General features: G+C 37.9%; 1 protein-coding gene across 1 annotated transcript; it reads right to left on the bottom strand.

Moving 5' to 3' along the window:
• Positions 1 to 245: 245 nt before the first annotated feature.
• On the bottom strand, positions 246 to 21,551 carry LOC149841113 (phosphoribosylamine--glycine ligase-like). The gene is made up of 4 exons (XM_090004672.1): positions 21,210 to 21,551; positions 20,423 to 20,796; positions 17,882 to 18,412; positions 246 to 995 (listed from the first exon to the last, which is right to left on the bottom strand). The coding sequence occupies exons 1-4, from the start codon at positions 21,427 to 21,429 to the stop codon at positions 591 to 593; spliced, it is 1,530 nt and encodes a 509-aa protein (XP_089860798.1). The 5' UTR covers positions 21,430 to 21,551; the 3' UTR covers positions 246 to 590.
• Positions 21,552 to 25,237: the final 3,686 nt, after the last annotated feature.

Here is a 25,237-nt window from a genome sequence, read left to right on the forward strand (position 1 = left end):
CCAAGTGTTTGGCACGCTTAATTGCACACATAGAAACACCCAAACACGATGCATGAAGATGGAGACCATACGGAATCTCCATGAAATCACATAAAGGTGATTTACTTTCATTCAAAACCACTCACTTTAACTGTCGAGGGCTAAAAGCAAAGGCCCCATGCAACGGGACAACATTGAAAGGACCTTTAAAACGCACAGCGGAAATCAAACTGATTATCGCTCGAGCCGGGAGCAAAGAGAATAGAAGAAGACAAGAATGCAAGAACTTCTATTAACAAAGTTAATAGAGTAAATAAGAACCCAAATTCACCTGAGGTAATGCCCTTTACAAGAGAAGTGTGACAAGAGGTATTTACATCAAGCAACAAAAAGTGAAAAAAAAAATAGCTGTCTGGAACATTGACATTGTTGTTAGGAAAAGGCTTGGGCTTCATTGAGATTTGAAGCACTTATCCCCCAGCCAAAAAGTAGGACATCAACTTAGGTGACAATGACAACAAGATTTGAAGGACTTCCCCCAGCCAAGAAAGGAGGACCTTAATTTAGGCGACAATGAACCGCATTCAAGCATATCACAGATCATTCATCAGTCAACAGACGCTGTGCATCAGCGCTCTCCATCCGATATCTTTCCGAAAAAAGCCTTCTGGCCAGTCCACTTCATTCACTGCCAGATATGCCTTATCGCGTGCCTCTGCTATATTCTTCCCCCTAGCTGTCACTCCAAGCACACGACCCCCCACTGCAATAAAATTACCAGCTGCATCCACTGAAGTTCCTGCATGAAAGATTTTTACATTTGGAGCTACGGGCTCCGCTTCATCCAGGTTTCTAATGATGGTGCCTTTCTTGTAATCTCCAGGGTAGCCTTGACTCGCCATGACTACCACAATGGCTGGTTCTAAAGACCAACTCAATGACATCCCTGCTAACTTGCCTTTGCAAGCTGCAAGTAAAACTTGGGCGAGATCTGATTCAAGTCGCATCATCAAAGCCTGCAACAAGTGTCTCCTAATCAATGGCAAAGCTATATAACAAACACATAATCGAGCACATATCATATTAAAAGCTTCATCGATTTCACTAACAAAATTCATGAAGTTTGTCAAAGAACATCAGTTGAACTTGACATTCTTATTTGAGGAAAGTGTTGAACTCAAACTCAAGATCCACTAGTTAAGTTGCAATTCCAAAACACATGGCCAACAAAAATAACAATAATCCCAGACGCCATACTGAAGTTCAGGGGAGTAGATCCACCGACTGCTGTGGTTTCTAATTCTAACATCTTAAATGAGAATGTGATGGCCATATATTAAGAGAGTAAAGCCAACCAGCCATGAAGAACTTTATGACATGATAGACATATGTGATCCAGTTCTAACATAGGCCATGTGCGACATGGCCATATGTTAGGAAAGTAAATCCACCAACTGCTGTGGTTTCCAACTCTAGCATTCAAATTAACTTGATGAAAAAAAACCACCTAACCCTGATTTGACCAGTCACATCCATGCAGCACCATGTCGACATGGATACATGGAGTCTTCAGAAACATTATGTTACATAGGTCCAACCCAAGTACTGCCAAATCAAGCTAAAATGTGATCCATTAGTTAAGATATTGCAATTCTTCACATATGGACAACACTGCACCATGTCAACATAGATGGGTCGAGTCTTCAGAAGCGCCATGGATTTTCTCTACTAAAGTTTGGCAAAGAAAGATATAAAAGGAGGAAACACTGGAAAAGCAAGAGAGTAACAAAAAAAGTACACAAAATGAAGTACAAGAAAGCTGCTTTCTTTTTGCTGATGAAGGTCCAAAGTACCGAACCTAAAAACATGGCCTAAATGCGGGAAATTTGGCATTCATTAGCAAGTTCAAATTGCTGATGCTAGCACTAATCCTCCCTTCTTGATGATTAGACTGACATAGACCTTCCTATTTTAATTTGTTTAGCGGACCTGGCAATGGTAGGCATGCTCATGGATGAACAATTAATAGATCAAACTGATAGCATAATAATGGTGACAATCCAAGCAAGTTTGGTGACCAAAGGTGTGTCAGTCCAACAAGGTGATAGCTCTGATAGATCTGGAGCATATTCGATCAAATCATAATCAATCGAAGAAAAAAATGCCAAAGAGAGACTAGAGAAAGGAAAAAAACTAGACCCAACCAGATCTGTTTCAAGAAGATAATGAACATAAGAAGAAAATGAGAAACAATCATATTCAGGCAGATTTGATTCAAGAGAAAAGGCAAACAGAGGAAGAAAATAGGAAAAGAATAATAAAACAAAAAGAGGAAAGGGGAAAACAAGAAGAAAAGAAGGATCAACAAAGAAAGTGTAGGTTCAAGGGTTATTACCTGGCTTATACCATCTAAATAATTAAGAGAAGAGGAAAAGAGAACATATTATGAAGAATCTTAACCAAGGTTGCCAGACTAGGAAGCGGAAGCAGAAAACGATACGAGAAGCAGAAGCGAGAAGCAATGAATTTTAAAATGTATAGGGAAAGCGGGAAGCAAGGAATATAAAAAAAAGAAATATAAAAATTGAATGAGAATCAAAATGAAACACAAATAAAAACTAAAATAAAAGTGACTAATATTAAATTTCATGATTTTTTAGTGTAATAATTAAAATTTTAACAAAATATAAAAATGATGACTACCAATTTAGAGAAAGCACATGGAAGTGAGTCAGAAGAGTGAGAGAAAACACATAAAAACATGAAAAGTTGAGTAAGAGAACATATAAGAATAGATGAAGTGTGTGGAAAGCATAGGAGAAGCCTGGGAGAATCGAGGTTCTCATCAAGTTTCGGAAGCGAGGAGTATCACGCTTCCGAAGCAAGTTTCCGGGAAGCAAACTTCCCACCTATCTAAGAAGCTTCCAGTAACTCTGATCTTAACAGCCATCTACATATTTCTAAGGGGTGGCTCTTAATTTTTTTATAGATAAACCTTGATTATAGTTTGTATAAACACCCTTTTTACACCAAAATCAGAGTTATACCACCTATAGGTTGTGTTCCCTACTGTACACAAATTATAAGAATGCCGCTCATAGGTAGTGCCAGTACAACATGAATACCTAATGTCTCTGGGTACGGGTGCGGATACGACACGGCAAGTTCGAAAAAATGTGAGTATGGGGCCACATGTATATATATGTGTGTGTGTAACATTTTAAATGTAAATGAGGAACAAGGGGTAAAATGATTTTTTTTTTAAATAAGAGTTTGATTCTTTTTTCTTTTTATTATAAAAGGAAGGGGTTACTTTGTAAACTCTCTCTCTCTCTCTCTCTCTCTCTCTCTCTCTCTCTCTCTCTCTCTAGTTTGTATACGAAGGAGAACGAGCAAGAGAAGAAGAAGAAAGGAGGTAGGTACCTCTCTCTTTTCACTTCTCTTGCTCCTCTTTTTCTTCCTCTTTCTCCTCCCCTCGTTCTTTTTCTTATCCCGCTGCCTAGGGTGGAGATAGGAAGCAACAAAACAAAAAGAGAGAGAGAGGGGGGACAGGGGTAAGATGAGAGCGAGAAAGGGCGAAGTCAAGACGAGACCAGACAAAGAGAGAGAAGAGTGAAGTCCAAATGAGAGAGGCCATAGGGGAAGGGAAAAGACACCAGAGAGAGAGAGGGAGTGGGGGGGAGGTATCGTGTGAGGGCAAGACCAAAATGGTCCCAACCCTTTGACAAGGTCAAAAACCTAAAAAAATGTAGTTTGGGTCAGGTATGGGTTGGATCCATCCCAAACCAGTGTGGGACCCAACCTAGGGCATAGCCGCACCCGTGTAGTGACGTGTCAACAAGGGTACGACACCCATAATGCCGACTCTATGTTACATAGATGATTACCCACAACAATGCTATTGATTTCTCTAGCCTCCCTTGATTTAAAATGCATGTTGCAACTGTATGCACTATCCAAATCAGTGTTATAAAAAGCGTGCCTCAAGGCGCAAAAAATGTGCCTCGCCTCAAGGCGAGGGGCTTTATGCCTTGAGGCGCATGTACAAAGCGCAAAATCCCCGAGGCGTGCGCCTCATATGTCTTAAGGCGCGCCTCAAGCCGAGGCGTACATGCCTTGAATTTTAGAATTTTGTTTATTCTTTGCTTTCTAGGGTCACTCTGAAGCCAATCGGATATTTTACCTATCTGTTCCACAAGAGGCACTTCTGGATTTTGCGTCATCATTATTGGCTGAGAATGCTCAAACTAGAAGAGGTTGGAGTCTATATCCTGTTGGCTTGTTATCATTTCAAGCGTGCCTATTCATCTTCTCTCTAGTAGATTATTGCTTGAATTAACTGGAGCCTTATTCAACAAAAGCTAAAATATATGTAGTATGTTTTCATGCCTTTCCCAACTTATTTCAGAATAGACCATCTACTGGGAAGAAACAACATTGAAAATCTTACCGTTCTAAGATTTTTCAATCTTGTTTTTGAGCCATTGTGGAGTCGAACTTACATACACAATGTTCAGGTAAAAAATCCTATGCACTAAAATCACACAATGGATGATATTATAGAGTGTCTTCATCATTATCTCTAAGATCGGGGCTGATCCATAAAAAACTAGGTCTCAAACTATGTCACAGGGACTCGGCAAAACATATGCCGCACCCGCGTCAACGCGACGCGACGCGGGTGCGGCACCGGGTGCGGTCAACGCATCCAGGGTCATTTTTGTCCACTATTTGGGCGTAAAAAAAAACCGATGAAAAGGAGGATTAGGGCAAATTTTTTTTTTGCCCTAATCTCTCCTCTCTCTCCCCCTGAGCTCGAGCTCTCTCCCATCGCCGCCCCAGCTCCGCTGCCCCAACTCCGCCTCCCAGGCTCCTCCTCTCGGCTCCTCCTCTCCTTTCGCGGGTATGTGCCCTCTCTCACTCTCTTCTTGGGTCGGCAGGGGAGGGGCTGAGCCCCCCCTGCTCCCTCGTTTTTCGGCACAGGAGGGACCGAGCCCCTCCCCCATCTGGCTCCTTTTTGGGGTCGACAGGGGAGGGGTCGAGCCCCTCCCTCATCTGTTTTTTTTTTTGGGGGGTCGACAGGGGAGGGGTCGAGCCCCTCCCCCATCTGTTTTCTTTTTGGGTTGACAGGGTAGGGGCTGAGCCCCCCCCCCCCTGCTCCCTCTGTTTTCAACAAGGGAGGGGCCGAGCCCCCCTCGCTCTCGCTCTCTTGTTGGGTTGGCAGGGGAGGGGCTAAGCCCTCCTTTCTCCCTGTGTTTTCGAATTGATTTGAAAATTTTAATGTATTTTTTTTTGTCTTTTCAGGATAAAAATGACGGATAAAGGAAAAGGACTTATGTCATCCTCATCCCAACAAGTGAGTTCTGCTACTAGTTTTGCTGATAGTTGCAGTGGGATTGATGATGTGGAGCCACTATGGGTACATGTAGACAAACTTGCAAAAACTGGAGAAGGAGGTGGTGGAAACAAGAGATTTCAATGCAAGCTCTGCGAAAGAGATTTTGTTGGGTCTTACACAAGAGTGAAGGCTCATTTGTTGAAGATACCAGGACATGGCATTTCAGCTTGCAGAAAAGTTGATGAGGCAATGCGAAGACAATACAAGAAAATACAAAAAGAATATGAGAAGAGAAAGGCAATGGCCGATTCTTCTGCAGTCAGTGTGCCATTTGCAAGCCACCAAGAAGATGCTGAAAAAAAAAAGAAAAGTCAATGTATAAGGTAGAGGAACGATACAAGCAACATTCAATACATATGGAAGAAAAGAATTGGATAGAAAAGTTGGGAGGTATTTTTATTCTGGTTCACTCCCATTTAATGCGGTTAAAAATCCTTATTAGAAGGATTTAGTAACATCCTTGGCAAATTGTAATTTGAGTGGTTATGTGCCTCTAAGTTCAGAAAAATAACGAACCACACTTCTTGCAAAAGAAAGGGCAAATGTGGAGAGGTTGCTAGAGATTAAAAAATATTCATGGGAGCAAAATGGAGTTTCCATTGTGTCTGATGGATGGACAGATATTCAAAGGCGTCCATTAATCAATTTCATTGTTTGTTCGCTTAGTGGCCCAATATTCTTGAAAGCAGTTGATGCATCTAGGGAATATAAAAATGCAGAGTATTTGAAGGGATTGTTTATAGAAGTGATAAAGGAAGTGGGTGATCAGAAAGTGGTACAAATCATTACAGACAACGCTCTAGTTTGTAAAAGTGCAGCGTTGAGTTTGGAGAGTGAGTACCCTAATATTTTTTGGACTCCCTGTGTAGGACACTGATTAAATCTAGCCCTAAAAAGCATTTGCAACCCCAAAGAAAAGAAAATTCACAAGCATATGCTTTATGTTCATGGATTGAAGATTTAGAAAGAAATGTCAAAAGCATTAGGAATTTTGTTGTTAACCACCATCGTGCTAATGCTATATTTAATAGGCATTCTGATTTGAAATTGTTGAAGGTCGCTGAAACACGTTTTGCGTCCATCATTGTGATGATGAAGAGGATTAAAAGAGTGAAGAATGCTTTGATTAACATGGTGACTGATGAAAATTGGACATTCTATCGTGCTAATGATGATATCAAGGTTCAAGAAATTAAGAAATTCATTCTTGATGATGAGTTTTGGGACAGAGTGGTATACTTCATTCAATTTACGCAACCTATTTGAGAAAGGTTAAGAGAAGTTGATAAGGATGAGCCCATGCATCACAGAGTTTATGAAATGTGGGATAATATGATTGAAAAAATACAAGCTATAGTTTTCATGCATGAAGAAAAAAATCCTGCATTGGATGATTCAGATTTTTTTAATCATATTCATTCAATTTTAGTCAGAAGATGGGATAAGAGCAACACTCATTTACATTGCATGACACATTCTCTTAATCCAAAATATTATGCAAATAAGTGACGGGCTGGTGGTATTGGTCGTGTCCCTCCAAATTTAGACCCAGAGCTATCAAGACATAGAAATATGTGTATGACAAGACTTTTTCCAGAAGCATATCTTCTACATCAAGTCACACAAGAGTTTGGAAAATTTTCATCTTCGAGATTATATGGACCGACATTATTCGCGAGAGAAGAAGATAATATAGATCCTATCACATGGTGGTCAACATTTGGATCAGAAACACCTCTTCTGCAACGTCTTGCATTAAGATTGTTATCGCACCCTGCTAATTCATCTTGTTGTGAAAGAAATTGGAGCACATATTCTCAAATCCACAACATAAAGAGAAACAAACTCACGAGCAAGCGTGCAGAGGATTTAGTATATGTTAATTTAAATCTTCGATTACTTTCGCGAAGCAATGATGAATACATGTACTAATTTGCTCTCTTAGTTATTTGATTATTTCTTAGTTTTCATTTAAATATACTTGTATTGTATTTATCATTTTCAAATTGGGTTTATAACGCAGACAAAGAACATCCAAATTTTGGGACGTAAACCAAGAAGAGTGTGACTTCGAGGGAGAACATGAATTCAACGTAACAAACATGGATTTAGCTGAGCCCAGTATTCCTTCTAATGATGCATTTGATGATGAAGAAGAAAATTATTAACATCCATTACTTCATCAGGATATACTTTGGTATGTAATTTAGTTCTTTTATACAATACTTATTTGATTGATATTTAGGTCGATTTATGTAATTGCTTTACTTATTTGATTGATAATTTGATATTTAGGTTGATATAGTGCATGCATGATGAATCATATTATGAGTTTATGACAATGTTTACTGTTAAATGTTAAACTGTTAAAACTTTAAAATTATATATATATATATATATAATTTTTTTTTACATTTTTGCCCCTGCTGCACCCCCGCACCCGAGTTTTTTGGAAGTGCCGCATCCCCGCACCCGCACCCGCACCCACACTCGCACCCGCACCCATGTGACATAGGTCTCAAACATAAGCCCAGAAAAAAAGAATTCTTCTGGAGGGCGCTGACCCCCCACCAAGGACCCGCACCGGGGGTAGCCCCCGACCCCCGCTTTCTGCAAGGGCAAAAACTCTGAATCAGGCTCCACAACTTATCACATACCTGGCAAAATAATATTTTTAATTATTTTATATTGAAAATTTTAGAATCTTAACTGAAACTCTGGTCAGACCTGGTTTGGTATAAAATTTTATAAACCATTCCCAACCCATATAATAATCAGACCTCATGGGTCCAACCTGAATAATTAATCAGAATCCCTTCTTTGCAACCAAACCCTGGCCCTATAAGATCCAATATGGGTCAGGATCGGGTCATACCCAATCCATTGACACCCTTAGTAGCAGGTTCACCAATTTGCAGTCTAATAGACACTCAAAGCAACCACGTTAATGAAGTCATTGAGATTAGTTGCTTCGTTTCACAAAAAATTAATATCACAATGTCAACTTGTTCAATGTATTTAATTTCGTAGGAGCAATAATCTCTTCTAGAATGTGACGTTAAACCCTTTTAGTGGCAAAATCAAGTCATGTAATTCCATGCAGTCACAACCTTATATATATATGGAAATGAAAACATGCATTTTCTAATATATATATATATATATATATATATATATATATATATATATATATATATATATATATATATATATATATATATATATATTAACATTTGGTTGTTAATGCTAAAATGTATTTTCTAATTATGACATGATATTGTTATTGCTAATATGCATTTCGTTGTTAATGTTAATTTTTTATTTAATGAATGCTCATGTTTTATTTCTTAGATACTTACATAGATCAAGTTGTTGCATTAATGTTATTTTTACATGTTAATCTCATATTTTTTCAGTATTTATTTGAGATTTTTTATTTCTTGTTGGTTGTTGCTTCATCAATAAAGGTTTTTTTATTTATTTATAATTTTAGATATTTTTTATAGTTTTTTTAAGTTTTTTAAAAAAAACTTTGAGGCTTACGCTTTACGCCTCGAGGCTTACGCCTTGCCTCAGATTTTGGTGGAGCGTCTCGCTACGCCTCAACGCTTTTCACAACACTGATCCAAATCTTGCTTCAATTTGCAATAGTAACATGTTTCTCATTGAAGCAACCAAAGTATGGAGAAGAAAACAAAGATGCATGAGTAATCCAAGTGATATTGGATGTGAAAAGGAGCCAAAACTTGACAAGGCCATCCTGTCTCTAGAAGTTGGAAACAAAATGCTAGTCAATGACTTATTGAAAACTAGAAGCATGTGAACAGTGAAAATTCTGATCAGAAAGTGCCCAGCTACAGGCATTCTTACATCTCATTCAAATCTCTATTCGCAATCTGTTGCATGTTAGACTTAATATGCTCTTTGGCACAATCCATTCGTCTGCCTTATCCCCAAGCTGAAACTTGGTCTCAGATCCAAAAGATCCTTTTAGCATTGCCTGTTTCCAGATCAGTGTAAGAATATATTGGGTGGAGGTTGGATAGGGAGTCTCCAAGTTGAATCATCCCACAAATGGACAATTGAACTTACATTGAATCTTTTCACCAAAAAATGATTAAGCTAAACCATTTCCCAGCTCAGTCACATGATGATAATTAATGATAACATAAAAAGGCAGGAAAGTCCAAATTTCATGTCTTCCTATGTAATCATCAGGTCATGCAATATCACTCAGTGCCAGATTCAATGTTCCTTGCTTGGAGGGACAGACAACAGGGTACATGCCCAAAATAAAATTGCAACCTTAATTGTAAAAAAAAGGAGAAGCTGGTAAGTCAAAGACATATATAAAGATGATGTCACATTTGCAATAAATGAAGTTAAATGATAGACGCATTTGGAAAATACTTATTGTAGGGAAAGAGTAGTGCAGAGTGAACTGAATAAAACATGTTAACATTACAGGGTGCAGCCAGCTATCTCCAGCCCAAAAGACTAATAACAATATGCTAAAGACTATGTTACTTGGACACTGAGAGAGAGGGGTATTTAAGTCAAAAACAAAAAAATATTTCAAAAGAAAAAAATATCCTCATTTCTCTCTTTTCTGTATGTGGCACCACACAATTCATCAAAATTGTGAAGAGAGTTAGTTCTTAAATGGAACTGAGGTTCTACTGTGGTAACAATGAGAGAGTCTTCTTTTTACCAACTAGCTTGACCCGTTCATATAGAGAGAGAGAGACCTTTGCGTATAGTAAAGGGTCATGCCCACTCATTTTCATGGAGTATAGAGAGAAAATATGGTTTATTAAACAATGTTGATACAAAGTGTCCGACATCGGACACTATGTGTCTAAGGCACCTAAAAGTGTCAAACATGTGACACCAAGTGTCCATATTTTCTTGGACACTTATATGTTGAAAAATGAAGTGTCTAGGAGTGTTGGTGTTGGTGCCCAAGTGTCGGAGTCGGAAACTATCACGTTGGCCCTCCAGAAGTGTCAAGGTAACATAGGGACTTAAAGAAGTTACAAATAACATTTCAAGGCCCTTCTTTCAACTTAGTCCACTTTCCTTTCCTTTTTCTTCATTTTAACAAATCATTAATTGCTGAGAGTGCTTGGACATTTTCGTATTAAATACAATCTTCTTCTAGGTTTAGAAAGTAAAAGGTGTGTTCACAGTACATAATCACGTTGAATTTTTTTTTTAAGTCAAATCATATCAAATCTAATATATTCAAATTATAGTCACAAATATTGGTATCGGCTATATCTGTTTGGACATTGTGTGTAACAGCCAGCTTGAAGCTCTCTGTCCATCTCCATTGTTATTTATTGAGAAAAAACCACTCAATTCTCACATGTACTCCTTAATCATTACTTGATTCTACATCAATCGAGCATCTGAGCACCTCAGCCTATTTTACAACTTTCTCTGACAAGAAATTGTACCTTAAAAATTGCAAGAAGTTCCTCATGTTGCAACTGTTAAGACTTATGCATATATAGTACATATATGTTATTATATACACATATATATCGATATATATATAGTTGTAAATAGTCATAACTCTCAGGGGTATTTTTGTCTTTTTAGTCTTATGTAATTAGCACAGTCCACTAGGGACTTTTCTTTCTTTTTATTTTTTATTTTTTACTTTTTCTTTTTGACTGTTTGACCATGGAAAAACTGGTCCATTTAATAGGACTGTTGGGATCCTCTCAAACGGTAAAAAATATGACCGTTGGGGAGCTCCAAACAGTTCTATGAAATTCCCCTTTGTTGTATAAATAGGAGACCTTGTCCCCTCTCATTGTATCCAGTTTTAGAGCATTTCTTCAATAAAAATACATTATTTATTTTATGCTCTCTTGTGCTATTGACTTTATGTAGTGTTGGCCATTAGCGGCCTTGTGACTTTATGTATCATGCCCATTAGTGGCCTTATTATTGTGTGTTTAAGGATATCTCTTGTGATCTCTCATTTCATTACATGGTATCAGAGCCCATTGGGTTCTTTTGATATTGGAAGACTTGCTTGTGAAAATTGGAGATCGTGACTAAAGTGTGGTGCCTTCTCTTCCTCTTTACTTCTTTCCTTTTCGTCATGGAGCATGAATAAAGAGTGGAGCTCTCGTTCAAGCTCAATGGATCCAACTACATGATGTGGGCTTCGGCTATAGAAAATCATCTTAAAGGAAAGAAACTTTGGGGCTTTGTGACGGGGACTACTCTTAAACCGTCATTAAAGCTCACCAAGGTCGAACAAGATGTTGAGAAAGCTCTTGTTGAAGATGATCATAATAAAGCCATCATCAAATAAAGGTAGAGGATTGGAAAAGCAACCATGCAAAAAATTTAGCTTGATTTAAAAACAATGTTGACATAAAAATGTGTGCCAACATCGCAAAAATTAGAAGAGTTAATGAAGCTTGGTTCTTTCTTAAAGGTATGTATCTTAAAAGGTTTTTGTTAGACAATATTTTTGTCAAGACAAGATTAGATCCACTAAACAAGGAGACGTGTGTTCGAGATTATTTTAGTATTTTATCTCATCTTTGAGATGAATTAGTACTTGATCCAAATGGATGACTCCCGAAGATGTTGAGATTAGAAGAGAGCAAATTGATAAGGAACACTTTTTTCAATTCCTTCGTGGTCTAAGACAAGTGAAGTCTTCTCTTCTTCATAGAACCAAGGGTATGCCTCTTGAAGATGCACTTGCCGAGGTATGTCAAGAGGAAACTCGCCTTGACATGACAAATAAGAATCATGATTAATCGTTACTTGGCCGGGTTCCAATGTAAGGGCCTATAAGCCCTACCCCCCCCCCCCCCGCTTTGTAAAACAAAATAACTATAATAGTGTATATAAGAAGGGTATTATTTGCCACTATTGTAATGAACCGGGACACATTAGACTGATATGTCCAAAGCTTGAAGGCAAAATCACTTCCATGAAAGAAATCACACCTAAGAAAGAAGAATCAAGCAAAACTGAAAGAGATATCAGAGACACGCTTAGTCAAATATCAGAGGCATTTCAACAACTTCTCAAATCATCTCCTGCGTCGGGTGCCACCATTGCATCTTTTTCATCTCTTCCAGGTATGTGGATTCTTGACTCGAGTGTTTCCTTTCATATGACACCTCATAAGAATGTCATTCCGGAAGTTCATACTAATTCTACTTCATCTTACGTTTCAACAATCGATAGAACTTCTTTAAAAATAAATAGTATTTGAACAGGACTCAAAAAATTCTCAAAAAACTCTTGTTCCAAAAATAAGGTTGTTCCAAAGTTAAATTAAAATCTTTTTTCCGTCTCTCAAATTTCTGATCATGGTTGCAAAATTTTTTTCTCATCTAAAGATTGCATCGTGCAAAATCTTCAGTCAGAAAAGCTGATTGGGCAAGGCCATAGGAGAGACGATCTTTACTTTATGGATTTTCTAAACCTTCCACCCAAGTCATTTCAGAAAATATTTGTAATGAAAAAGATATATCTTATAAAGATTACATTTTTTTAAAAAATGAAAGTTATTCCCCTTCCTCATAGAACCTTTATTTCTACTCGACCTTTTGAATTAGTGCATCCAGATGCATGGGGTCCTTCACCGGTCATATCAAAAGGAGGTCACTTTTATTTTGTTATTTTTGTTGATGATTTTACTAGATACATGTGGATTTATTTTCTAAGTCTTAAATCTGATGTGTTCTCTTTCTTTAAAAAATTTCATTCAATAGTTAAAAATCAATTTCTTAGCAACTTATTCATTCTTAAATCGAATTCGGGAGGAGAGTACATGTCAAATGATTTTCAAAGCTATTTGAAACAAAATGAAATTTGTCAACAAAGATCTTGTCCTAGAACTCCGTAACAAAATGGGTTAGCGAAAAGAAAGCATAGACATATAATAGAAACCACTAGGACTCTTCTAATTCCAAGGGACATTCCAAAAAAAATTTAGGCCGAAGTCGTTTTAACCTCAACCTACTTAATAAATAGAATCGCTTTGTCTTAGTTACAAAACAGATCTCCATTTGAAAAACTTTTTAAAATGACTACCGATTTTAAAAGACTAAGAATCTTTGGTTGTAAGTGCTATGTCCTTACTCATAAAAATGATAAACTATCTCCAAAAGTCATTGAATGTGTTTTCTTGAGATACAGTGAAAATAAAAAAAAAGGTATTGATGTTTTGATCCAATAAATAACAAGCTCTATGTTTCAAAAGATGTCACCTTTCTTGAAAATGAAAATGGGTTTGATAGCAAAGGACCTAAAGAAGAAATTGATTATTCATTTCTATTTGATCCATTGCCAAGACATGATGAGTTTAACTCTATTGAGGTGTTTGATTCTTTGGACAACAACTCTAGTATTGATCATCCGATTGTTGATGAAGTTAGTCCTCAACATGAAAGTTTGAATGAAAATGTATCAAATGGTATGCATGTGTATACTCGACGGGGGAAGGTAATCACCCATAGGACCTTGACAAATTCTCTCAAAACATACCCTTAGAAGAATCCCAACTTAGGAGATCAAATCGAATCTCTAGTGCTCCAAGTACATTTGTATCATATGACTCATTTTCTCCAAACTTTAGAGCATGTTTAATAACTCCTCACTCTTATTATGAACCATCTCATTATAATGATGACAAACAATACCCTCATTGGAATGAAGCAACGAAAATAGAACTTAATTCTCTTAAGAAAGCCAACACATCCTTTAGGCAAGAAACTTATAGGATACAGATGGGTGTTTAAAGTCAAAACCAAAAGTGGCATATCATTAGAAAGCTATGTCACATGGGTGCGGGTACGGCTACGACACGGGTGCGGAGCAATTTCAAAAATTTTGGACACGGGGACATGGTTGTATATATATATGCATATATATTTTTTAAAATATATATATATAATAATAATAAGACTCGGTCAAAGTTGTGCCTATTAGGAGACACAACTATATATATATATAACAATAATAAAACTCGGCTATATATATATTAAAATATATAAAAAGATCAATTTTTTTTAGTTTTTATATATCTTTTGCCCTAAAAAATAGAAAAAAAATAGACTCGATCAAAGTTGACCGAGTCTAAAATGTGGATAGACTCGGCCTCGGTGCCTTGACCGAGTGCGACACTTGGTTGACCGTGTCTGCACCCGTGTCAGAGCATGTCGACGCGGGTGCATCGACCTTATAGCCGAGTTCGTGTGACTTAAAAAGATATAAAGCAAAATTAGTCACCAAAGGGTATGATCAAGAATATGAAATAGATTATGAGAAAACCTTTGCTCATGTCGCAAGAATGACTAGTGTTCGAACTCTCATTGCCATTGTCTTTATTAAAAAATGGGTCATTTTTCAATTAGATATTAAAATGTCTTTTTAAATAGAGAACTTGGTGACGAAGTTTACATGGAACCCCCCTACAAGAGTTAATTTAAAGAAAAAAAAATTTAACTTAAAAAGCCCTTGCATCTTCTTAAATAAGCTCCTAAGGCTTGGTATGATAAATTTAGTAATGTTTTAATTAATTTAGAGTTTATCTCTTGTTATATTGACATTGTTCTCTTTGTCAAGAAAATATGTATTACAATTGTGATTCTTCTTTTTTATGTTGATGATATGATTGTCCCAAGAAACGACAAATAAGGTGTTATTGAAATTAAATTAATTTTAAAGAAAACTTTTGATATGTTTGACTTAAGGTGTTTGAGATATTCTTTAGGAATTGAAGTTGCCTACTCTCCAAGAGAATATATTCTCTCCCAAATGAAATTGGTTGTTGACATATGTGTTAGGTCAGGAGTTTTAGATGAAAAGAAAGTGGAGACTCCAGAAGTCATAAATGTAAAATTAAGACTTGAAGATAGTGTATTAATTGAAGATCCTACTCCATATCGTCAATTGATTGGATATTTCACCTACCTCTCCATCACCCGACTTGATACCGCTCATGTTGTTCATGCAACAAGTCAGTTTCAGCATGCCCTTACCACAGTGCACATGGTTGCAGTCACGAGGATTGTGTGATACATTAAAAACACCATTTCAAAAGGGTTTTACTTATCATCTTCCTCATCTTTAGATTTAACTGCTTATACTGATGCTACCTAGGGTGGTAACATAAATGATGGAATCTCAACTACTGGTTTTTGTATTTTTTTAGGGGATTCATTGATCTCTTGGAGGTATAAGAAACAACAGAAGGTCTCGTTATCATCAACTGAGGCAGAACATCATGCAATGTCCACAACAACAATAGAGCTTGTTTGGCTCAGATCTCTTATCCAAAACATGGGAGTTTTCATCTCCAAATCCTCAAAAATGTGTTGTGACCATGGTTGCCAGTTGAGGAAGCGGGACCGGGAAGCGAGAGCGGGAAGTGAGGCATTTTCAAAATTTTAGGAAGCGGGAAGCGTGGGACCACTTAGGAGTGAATCGGGAATCGTCTCGGAAGCGACCTAGGAAGCGAACTGGAAGCGACCTAGGAAGCGAGGGGGAAGCAGAAAAAATAAAAATACAAAATACAAAAAACAAAAAAATTGAAAAAAATCGGGGAAGCGCTATGTCACATGGGTGCGGGTGCGGGGATTCGGCACTTCCAAAAAACCCGGGTGCGGGGGTGCGACAGGGGCAAAAATGTAATATATATATATATATATATATATATATATATATATATATATATATATATATCATGTATAGTGTATATGTATGAATGTATGGTAGCTGTTAAGGTCCATGACATTTATGCCCAACTTACTTTTTACCATTTTTTTATCTTATATGGTTGTCCCCAAAGATGAAAGTGATGAGTTGTGGAGCCTGATTCATTGTTTTTGCCCTTGCAGGAAGGGGGGTCCGGGGGCTCCCCCGGCGAGGGTCCAGGGGGGCCGCCCCTTGTGGGGGGTTATAGGGGGGCAGCGCCCCCGCCCCCCCCCCCCCAAAGAATTTTTTTTGAATTCCGCAGCCTATTTCATAGGGCAATTTTTTTTAATCCAAAAAAAATGGACAAAAATGACCCTAGGTGCGGTCAACGCACCCAGGGTCGGGTTGACCGCACCCGCGTCGAGTCGCGTTGACGCGGGTGCGGCACCCTGCTAGCCGAATCCCTGTGACATAGGGGAAGCGTGGGGGAAGCGTGATAAGAAGCGTGTTTCCCATTAAAGGGAAGTGTGCTTCCCATTTAAAAGTGACACTTCCCCGCACGCTTCGGAAGCGCAACGTTTCGCGCTTCCGAAGCGTACTTCCCCTTTTACCTAGGCGCTTCCGGTAACTCTGGTTGTGACAACAAAAGTGCAATCTACATAGCAAACAATCACACTTTCCATGAAAGAACCAAACACATTGAGATAAATTGTCACTATGTTCGTGATGAATATTTAAAAAGAACTATTGAGTTGTCATATGTCATATCAGAGTATCAACTTGTAGATTTCTTCACCAAAGCTCTTCTCACTCCTCATTTTATTTTTCTACTTAACAAACTTTCAATGATCTCACCATAAGTTTGAGGGAAGGGTGTTAAGATATATGTATATACAGTGTATATATATATAGTTGTAAATAGTCATAACCCTCATGGGTATTTTTGTCTTTCTGGTCCTATGTAATTAGCACCGTCCACTAGGGACTTTTCTTTCTTTTTTATTTTCTATTTTTTTACTTTTTCTTTTGACTGTCTGACCATGGACAAACTGGTCCATGTAATAGGACTACTGGGATCCTCCCCAACGACAACAAATCTGACCGTTGGGAAGCTCCCAACAGCTCTATGGAGTCCCCCTTTGTTGTATAAATAGGGGACCTTGTCCACTCTCATTGTATCCAGTTTTAGAGCATTTCTTCAATAAAAATACATTATTTATTTTAGGCTCTCTTGTGCTATTGTGCTTAAGCACCTTGTGACTTTATGTATTGTTGCCCATTAGTGGCCTTGTGACTTTATGTATCTTTCCCATTAGTGGCCTTGTCATTGTTTGTTTAGGGATATCTCTTGTGATCCTTCATCTCATTAGAGCAACTTGCAACAATAGATGACCGGTGATCAAATAGTGCAAGTTTTATGTCACTTCTTTAAATAAAGAGACAAAATCAATGACCATATACCTATTAAGCATTTTTAGGCAAAGTTAGTGGAAGTTGTAGGAACTGTAACCAAGGATCACATGGCTGGGCTAGTCATGACATGGGTTTTTAGGTAAGATGGTATTAATGAGCAACTGTGAAACCAACTCTGGCATTTTCGAACTGAACTTTAAACAATTAACAAATATACACATGCTCATGCAAGATAGCACCAGACTTGTTATCATGTACACCATCAATCAAAACACAAATACTATATGTTCCAATAAAAGTAAATTAACAAATAAATTAACAGGAAATCAGAAGAAGCATGCTAAAATTATGAAACACTCACATCTTCCAAAGGAATAAGGGAAAAAGAAAAACAGGCCAATCAGTATTTACCTGGCATTCAGGATCCCCAAACCGAACATTATACTCAATGAGCTTAGGTAAACCAGACTTCTTCTCAATCATTAGCCCTGCATACAAAACTCCTACAAATTTGCGTCCTTCTGCAGCCATTCCCTTTACAGTTGGAAGGATTATTGATTCCATTACAAGTGACTGAACTTCTTTTGTCAATATTGGTGCAGGTGAATACGCTCCCATTCCACCAGTATTTGGACCAGTGTCACCATCACCAACTCGCTTATGGTCCTGTGCAGATTCAAGAGGTAGAGCATTTTCACCATCCACAAGAGCAAAAAATGAAGCTTCTTCTCCTTCCAGGAATTCCTCAATAATGACTCTGCCCCCAGCAGAGCCAAAGACTCCCTTTACAAGCATAGAATCAACAGCTTCATAGGCTTCCTCCAAGGTCATGGCAACAACCACCCCTTTCCCTGCTGCCAATCCATCAACCTTGACAACAATAGGTGCTCCTTGGTCCTTGATGTAACATTTGGCCTCTAATGGGTCTGTAAATGTTTTATGCTGCAAGGTTTATAAAAACCAGATAATTTTAGCTAAAACTCATAAACATTAATATGTATGGTTAACAGGAAGCAACATTCTCTGCAAAAAATTAATCCAAGCATTAGGAAATCCCAATCAGGAAAATTATAGAACAAGGAACACGCAGCCTTTCTCCAATGGATAAAGCGATATGAAACACTTTAGACATACCATATCAACCTACTAGGGAAGCATCAGAGGGAAACAAAACAGGCAAGTTATCAAAATGAATTTGTAATTAATCATGCAGAACAACAGATGCATTCCCAAGACCCGTTTCACTCTCAAGTGGCAGCACCAAAACAAACAACTGGATATTGGATCCAGTCAGATCCAGGTTTCTGCACTTGCACGTACTGCTTAAGCCATGCATATGATTCGGCCTAAAAATGCCTGTACAAGTGGAAAGCCAAGATACAACTCCAGGTTCATGGTCCAAACAAGATAAAACCAAATTTTTGTAATCTAAAACATTTGATATGCACGAGCACCAAAATTGAACAACTTCTATGCCCAGAAAACTTATGAAATGCAACAGAGAAATGCTTCCTAGCTGAGAAAGATAGAAATAACTGCAATTCAGCTCAAATTCTCACCAGAAAATTGCACTTTCATCTGTCATTATTTCCCAATTTCTATGAATGGAAATGATAAGAAAAAGCATGTGACATGTGTGCCTATGAAAACATAATAGGTATCCGATGGAATTTCAAAGATAGGTGACCACCTAACAACTAAAAAGCGACTTCAAGTCAACTTCAGAACTGCCAAACCCCATGACAAGACCGACATGAGCCTTTAAACACACAATCCTAACCTATTAAGTACATAATGACAGCAGAAGAGGATCTTGCAGGATTACCTAGAAACTATAATCTCAATGCAACAAGCCTACCTTGTTGAAAAAAGAAGTCTAACAGGAAAACGATCCCATGCAGCAAGACAAAATTATTCATCAGAAATCTTTTAGTGTGTGCTGACTTATGCCAGAAAAAACATGTGACAGGTTAACCTCATTACCATGCACCCCAGGAGTGGAAGTTATGCACGAGGGATTTTCTGGAAGAAGAAAGAATCATGAATTCATGACATAAAAACAAGAGCCCACACATTTGTGATCCAAGAAATGGGACTCCATCAGCCTAAACATATATATTTTCAGTACTTTTGTGGACTTAGCACCCAGAATCCCAGAAGTAGAGAGAATTATTTAAGAAAAATGACTAACAGTAACAAGAATATTTTGTAGAAAGTTAAATAAGTTAGAAATCGTGAAGCCATAGGAATGTAATAAGACAGTAAACCCAGTCCAAAGGTATGCAGATAAATCATCATTGTCACACCTTATCCCAATGGCATAGGGTTGGCATTATGAGTCCTATTTTTTCGTTCCTTTCCATCTATAGCTACAACTTTGATCACTTTACAATCCTTTATATCACCTCTGACTGCTTCCATGTAAGTCTTCAATGGTGTTCCTCTTTTCCTAATTCCTTCCACTTGTACCATGTCCACCTTTGTTACTGGTGCCATGATATGTCGCCGTGCAATATGTCCAAACCAACTTAAATGACATTCTCTAATCTTTTGTTTTATTGGTGGGACTCCTAGATGCATTTTGACATACTCATTTCTAATCTTACTTCTTTTATTTTTCTAATCTTACCATTTTTCATAACTCAGAGATATGCAGATAAGTGAGAAACAGATAATTACAGATGCATGTATCTGATGATCCAGATATTATATGAAGAGGTTGAAATAAATGCAAACCAGAATAAAAAACAATATAATGGGGGATACAGTTCATGAAAAATATACAGTTTTAGTCAAAAGGTTTGATTACTAGAAATAGAAAGCCAATGACTAGCAGAACACAAGAAGAAAAACCATCTAATAGACACACCACCAAGTGTGGCCTTTCTGTTGTCAATTTGTTGTTTTTTTTGTTTGAAGGAACAGCACGTGCTAGAAGGTAAAAAATAAAACCTTGGCAGTAGGAATCCCATATTTATCACACAACTTCTTCATGAAGTCCTTTGACCCTTCCAAAGCCGCAGCCTCCGATGAAGGACCAAAAGTTGGGATCCCGGCCTTAACAAGATCATTTGTAAGGCCAGCAACCAAAGGAGCCTCTGGGCCCACCAAAACCAACCCAACTGACCACTTCTGGCAAAACGAGATAACGGCCGAGCTGTCGGAAATATCTAGGTCCGGGACGCAAGTAGCATTTCCTGAAGTGGAAATGCCGGCATTACCAGGTGCACAAAAGGTCGCGTCACAAGATGGGGATCGTTGCAATGCATAGCATAAGGCGTGTTCCCTACCTCCGCCTCCAATCACCAGTGCAACGACCCTCTCTCCTGAAATCAAACAGCCAAAATTTAATCATCTGTGTTTTATTGGTGAAGATGGGGGAAAAAGAACAAAAATGAAAAAGAGGACCAACAGCAAACATGAAAAATAATGAACAGCAAATATGACTTTAGATAACATAACCAGAACATTTTTCTTTCTTTCTTTCTCGATTTCCCCCACTTATCCAGAAAACTGGAATAAGCTTGGATATAAATGCAATGTTCCAACTTATCCTAGTTTCCTGCATAAGTGGTTCTAGAGGGAGGCTTGCTCACCTAAGCAAGCGGTGTCATTGCAATACACAAGCTGATGGAAGTCTTATTCATGCATTGGCAACGAACAAAGAACAGATGGTATTGCAAACAACAGACGCAGTTCACGGCATCCATGCAACCAAACAAGATCGACGACAACTCACCGGTCGCGGCTCCGTCCTTCGCCGCCGAATTCACATAGAAATCCACAGACGCCCTCTCCGAGAACCTCGCCCATTGAAACTTCGACCTCTTCAACCCCAAACACGAGACTCTGCCCTCGCCGAAGAACGCCAGGGAGTGACGCAGCGTTCCTCGATTGCTCCGAGAGGTGCCGCCTCCGTGGAAGCCGAGAACCCTCACGTTGTAGGAGAGGCAAGCCATCGAAAGGACTGTTCCAAGGGAGTCTGACTGAAAAAACGCAGTTCGAAAACAGGGGAGAAATTAGAATCCTCTACTATCAGAAGAACTCCAAATTTTCTCCCCCACAAACCAAAAGAGATGACAAGACAAAAAAGAAGAGCTCACGAGAATCTAAAGCCAAGAAGGTTCTCTCTAAAGCGATGGGGGAAAGTTGGGGTGCGATAGGTGCATCTCGCCGCGTGTCAACGGATCGGGTTTACCCAGACCCGACCTGGACCAAACCCTTTAGGGTTCGGGTATGGTTACAAATAAGAAGACCCAATTAAGACCTGGATCCGGACCGGAACGGCAGCAACATACATGGACCCAGATATAGTTTGTGAAATTTTATACCAGACCCCGGCCCCACCCGAGTTCAGATTAAGCCCCATAATTTTTTAATATAAAAATATTATTTTACGGGGTATATTTCATGTAGTTTTTATCGGGTTCAGGTATGGCTTCTCTTATAGAAGACCCAATTAAACCTGGGTCTAGACCCAATACCATACCCAAAAATCTAATCCAAGTCTGGTTCCACCTGATTCCGAACCAAACCCAACCCGCTGAAGCCCGCATGGTGGTGTTAAACATAAGCTGCATAGAACGGGTTGTGTTCTAAGAACAGTGACAAAAAGTTAAAAGAATATCGTCAATATTTTCTCCTAAAAATTTGAATTTTTTTATTTATCTTGAGTTTTTTTCAAGAAAATTTCTGCTAAAAATAAATTATTTAATATTTAATAAATGTGAAAAAATACAAATTTTAGAAAATGATATGGGTTTAAGGTCTTTGTCCAGAATTGAAACTTCTAAATAAAATCATTTAAAACTTCAAAATTCGGGTTTAATTTACACATTGAACTTTAGGAGACCTTTCATATTCTCAACGCATTTAAAGCATTTAATTTCTAAGATAAACTTTAGAAAACCGTTTTCTATTATCAATACTTTCCAAAACTGCCGTGAGAAACTCGTTTTATTTTTTTGGTGGATGAGAAAAAAGTTTTATTACTATTAAAAGAGAGATGAATTAAAAGATAGTTTAATGAGAATTTATTCATTTGAAAATAATGTTGTTTAAATGCATTGTAAATGAATTTAAAGTAAGGGTCTCTTTTTGTATTTTAAATCTCGATATAAAAACATAAATATAGTGATAAAAATTAATATTTATTTATCAAAAATATCGTGATATTTTGAAGTTTAAAATGGTAAGATAATATATCACATTTTTTTTTGTGATATTTTCAAAATATCCCGGATATTTGTCGAAATGGTTCTACGCAATGTGGTTGTCAGCGCGTATCAAACGGGGGTGAAACAATCCGCAAGAACTGTTGTGTCCTTTTTTTATGGGAGCCTTACTGTAAAAGCAAATGCAGGACAAGTCGGACATGTGGTAAGCGGGGTCCTGTGCCCAGCTGAAGGCCCAGGTTCGAATCCTTCTGCCACATGGGTTTTAAGAGATATCTGGTAGGGGTCTGCCTAACCCCAGCTTGCCTTTAAAAAAATAATGCAGGACGAGTCTCAACTCGCACCCCAATTTTTTAGAACAAAGGAGAGACAATCTTGGGCGACAAAGGACATATCACGAGGTAGTGACAGCATTGGGTGAGTGATATGCAAATTGGATGGCCACGATGTCAGCATGAGCCAAAACGCTCATGTTCAGCATGACCAGATCTGCTTCACCCTGACCGGGCCAAGAGCTTTCTTATGAAGGACTGTTTCATTTCACTCTCTTGATCTAAGGCCTTCATTGATTTGATAGGTGGGATCTAAATTCCTTGTTTTTTACAACCCCAAGACTACTCGTTTAGCGCATCAAACACATCCTAAAGAGTCCACCAAGGACAATTCATCCAAAACAGCTTGTCCTGCATGAGTTTGTCCTGGACAGATTGCCAAACCCCATTGGACCCCTTGGGATCTGACAATTTGTACCACTAAAACAGGAGACAAGAGATTCTTGTGTCCCATTTTGGTGGGGAGTTTTTGTTCAGTGTTTGATTGGCCACCGCTGGGCCCACATATTTTGAGATACAAAAGTCCTGGCAGATTGTTGTGTCCCACTATTCAAACAAAAAAGATCCTATCCTTTGAGATAGGATGGTTTCCATCCTATGTCGGTGTCCACATCCAGGTTAAAAAGTGGACCAACGACAGCCGTTGATTACACAGTTGGGATTAAATGTAGGATAGAACCCATCTTATGTGGATTGAGGGGATCCATACTCAAGAATTGAGACAGACATTTGTTGATCAGACACAAATGAGATTGTAATATAATAGATTTAGATAGCCTGACGGAATCAATAAAAACATCAATTTTCTATTTAAAAACACAAGTTGAATTTAAAAAAAAAAATTATCTATTGAATCATTGATCACAATATTTTCATTTGCAAAAGATGAGCTCATAATAATAAATAGTCTAGCAATCCAAATGAATAAAGTATTGAAAGCAAAAAAAAGCCCTGATATGCAATGAGACTAGTGGATTTGAAATTTTCTAGAAGATGAGGGGGTACGAGGACAGAAATTTTTAATTTTTAGTTTTTAATTTTCAATTTTTAAATCAATAAAATCTACTAATCACAAAATATCATGAAAAAGTATCAAAATAATCAATAATATCTGTTTGATCAGTATCCATGTTAGCGTGTCCGGTCTTGGCCAAAACGGTGTGCCCAATTGTTTTTTCTTCTCTCACGTCCGATTTTGGGCCACCTAATGGCCACGCAAAAAAGAGAGAAAATACGTACGCACAAAACTTTGTTCGCTTTACTTTCAGCTGGAAATGCAAAGAAGTGTTGCCCAACAAGGACAGCATTAACCCTCAACTGTTTTTCAACCATTCTCTAGAGATAATTCCACACAGAGAGAAAGAGAGAAGTGTCATTTTTACTTATTTCTGACCACTGTTTGGGAAGAAATTGTGTGATGGTAACCTTAATCACCTGCAAAAGTTCACATTCTCTATAACTTAGTTATGACAGGTCCACTTTCTTTATAGAAGTCCTTCACAGGTACAAATTTTCTCAGGGAAAATCTTACCCGTAAATTTTGGGTGAATCAATTTTCCCATCCATGTCGCCATCTACCTTGAATCGAGGTTAGGATTTAATCACTATGACTGTTTTTTCCGGTAGTATTTTTTTTTCGGGTACTAACACTGTCACAATTATCATTAACTTTACCTGACTAACTTATATAGCTGGTTCTATCTTTTATAATTCATGTGGGCTTGAGAGACCAAAAAAAGAGTAATTTAAAAATGGGAAAAAGACTCAATTTGCTTTTCTTCTTTTCTTTGTTTATGTGAAAAGCATGTTAGGAGGGTGAATATCAAACTTTCTTCAATAGATTGTGAAGCGAGGGAGGTTGATGAAGAGCATTGTCTACAAATCGGTTCTGCTCATCCACAGTCATCCCTATCTTCGTACCCTTCTCTGGGATTTCATTGCTTCAAGTTGTTTTAATCAAATTGGATACTCTAGATGTAATCATTCATTTAGTAAAGATCATAATTCAAATTGCCAAAATCTGACTTGTGTGCAGGATCTTTTGGTGATTTAAAAATCAATGGCTGATAGACCACAAAATTTTGTGATTTAAATAATCCTATTCTTTAGTAAAAAAAGGATACAATTCAAGGGTCAATTCTTACCATGTCTATAGGGTGAGATTTGATCAAAACAACTTGCATCATAAGATTTAAGAAGTTGTATGAATATGGGAGATGACATAGGCGATGAGTGAAACCAAACACCATTGTCTAACCCTA

This window comes from Nuphar pumila, chromosome 4 (genome assembly GCF_984573655.1).
Source record: "Nuphar pumila chromosome 4, dmNupPumi1.hap1.1, whole genome shotgun sequence".
Lineage (NCBI taxonomy): Eukaryota > Viridiplantae > Streptophyta > Magnoliopsida > Nymphaeales > Nymphaeaceae > Nuphar > Nuphar pumila.

Bases quoted from the DNA above. Each gene is read 5' to 3' on its own strand.
- LOC149841113 (XM_090004672.1), bottom strand. From the start codon at position 21,429: ATGGCTTGCCTCTCCTACAACGTGAGGGTTCTCGGCTTCCACGGAGGC. The intron at 20,797-21,209 runs GTGAGTTGTCGT...GTTTGATTTCAG, and splicing joins GAAGGACGGAGCCGCGACCG to GAGAGAGGGTCGTTGCACTG. The intron at 996-17,881 runs GTAAATACTGAT...CACTTGTTGCAG, and splicing joins TTGGGGATCCTGAATGCCAG to GCTTTGATGATGCGACTTGA.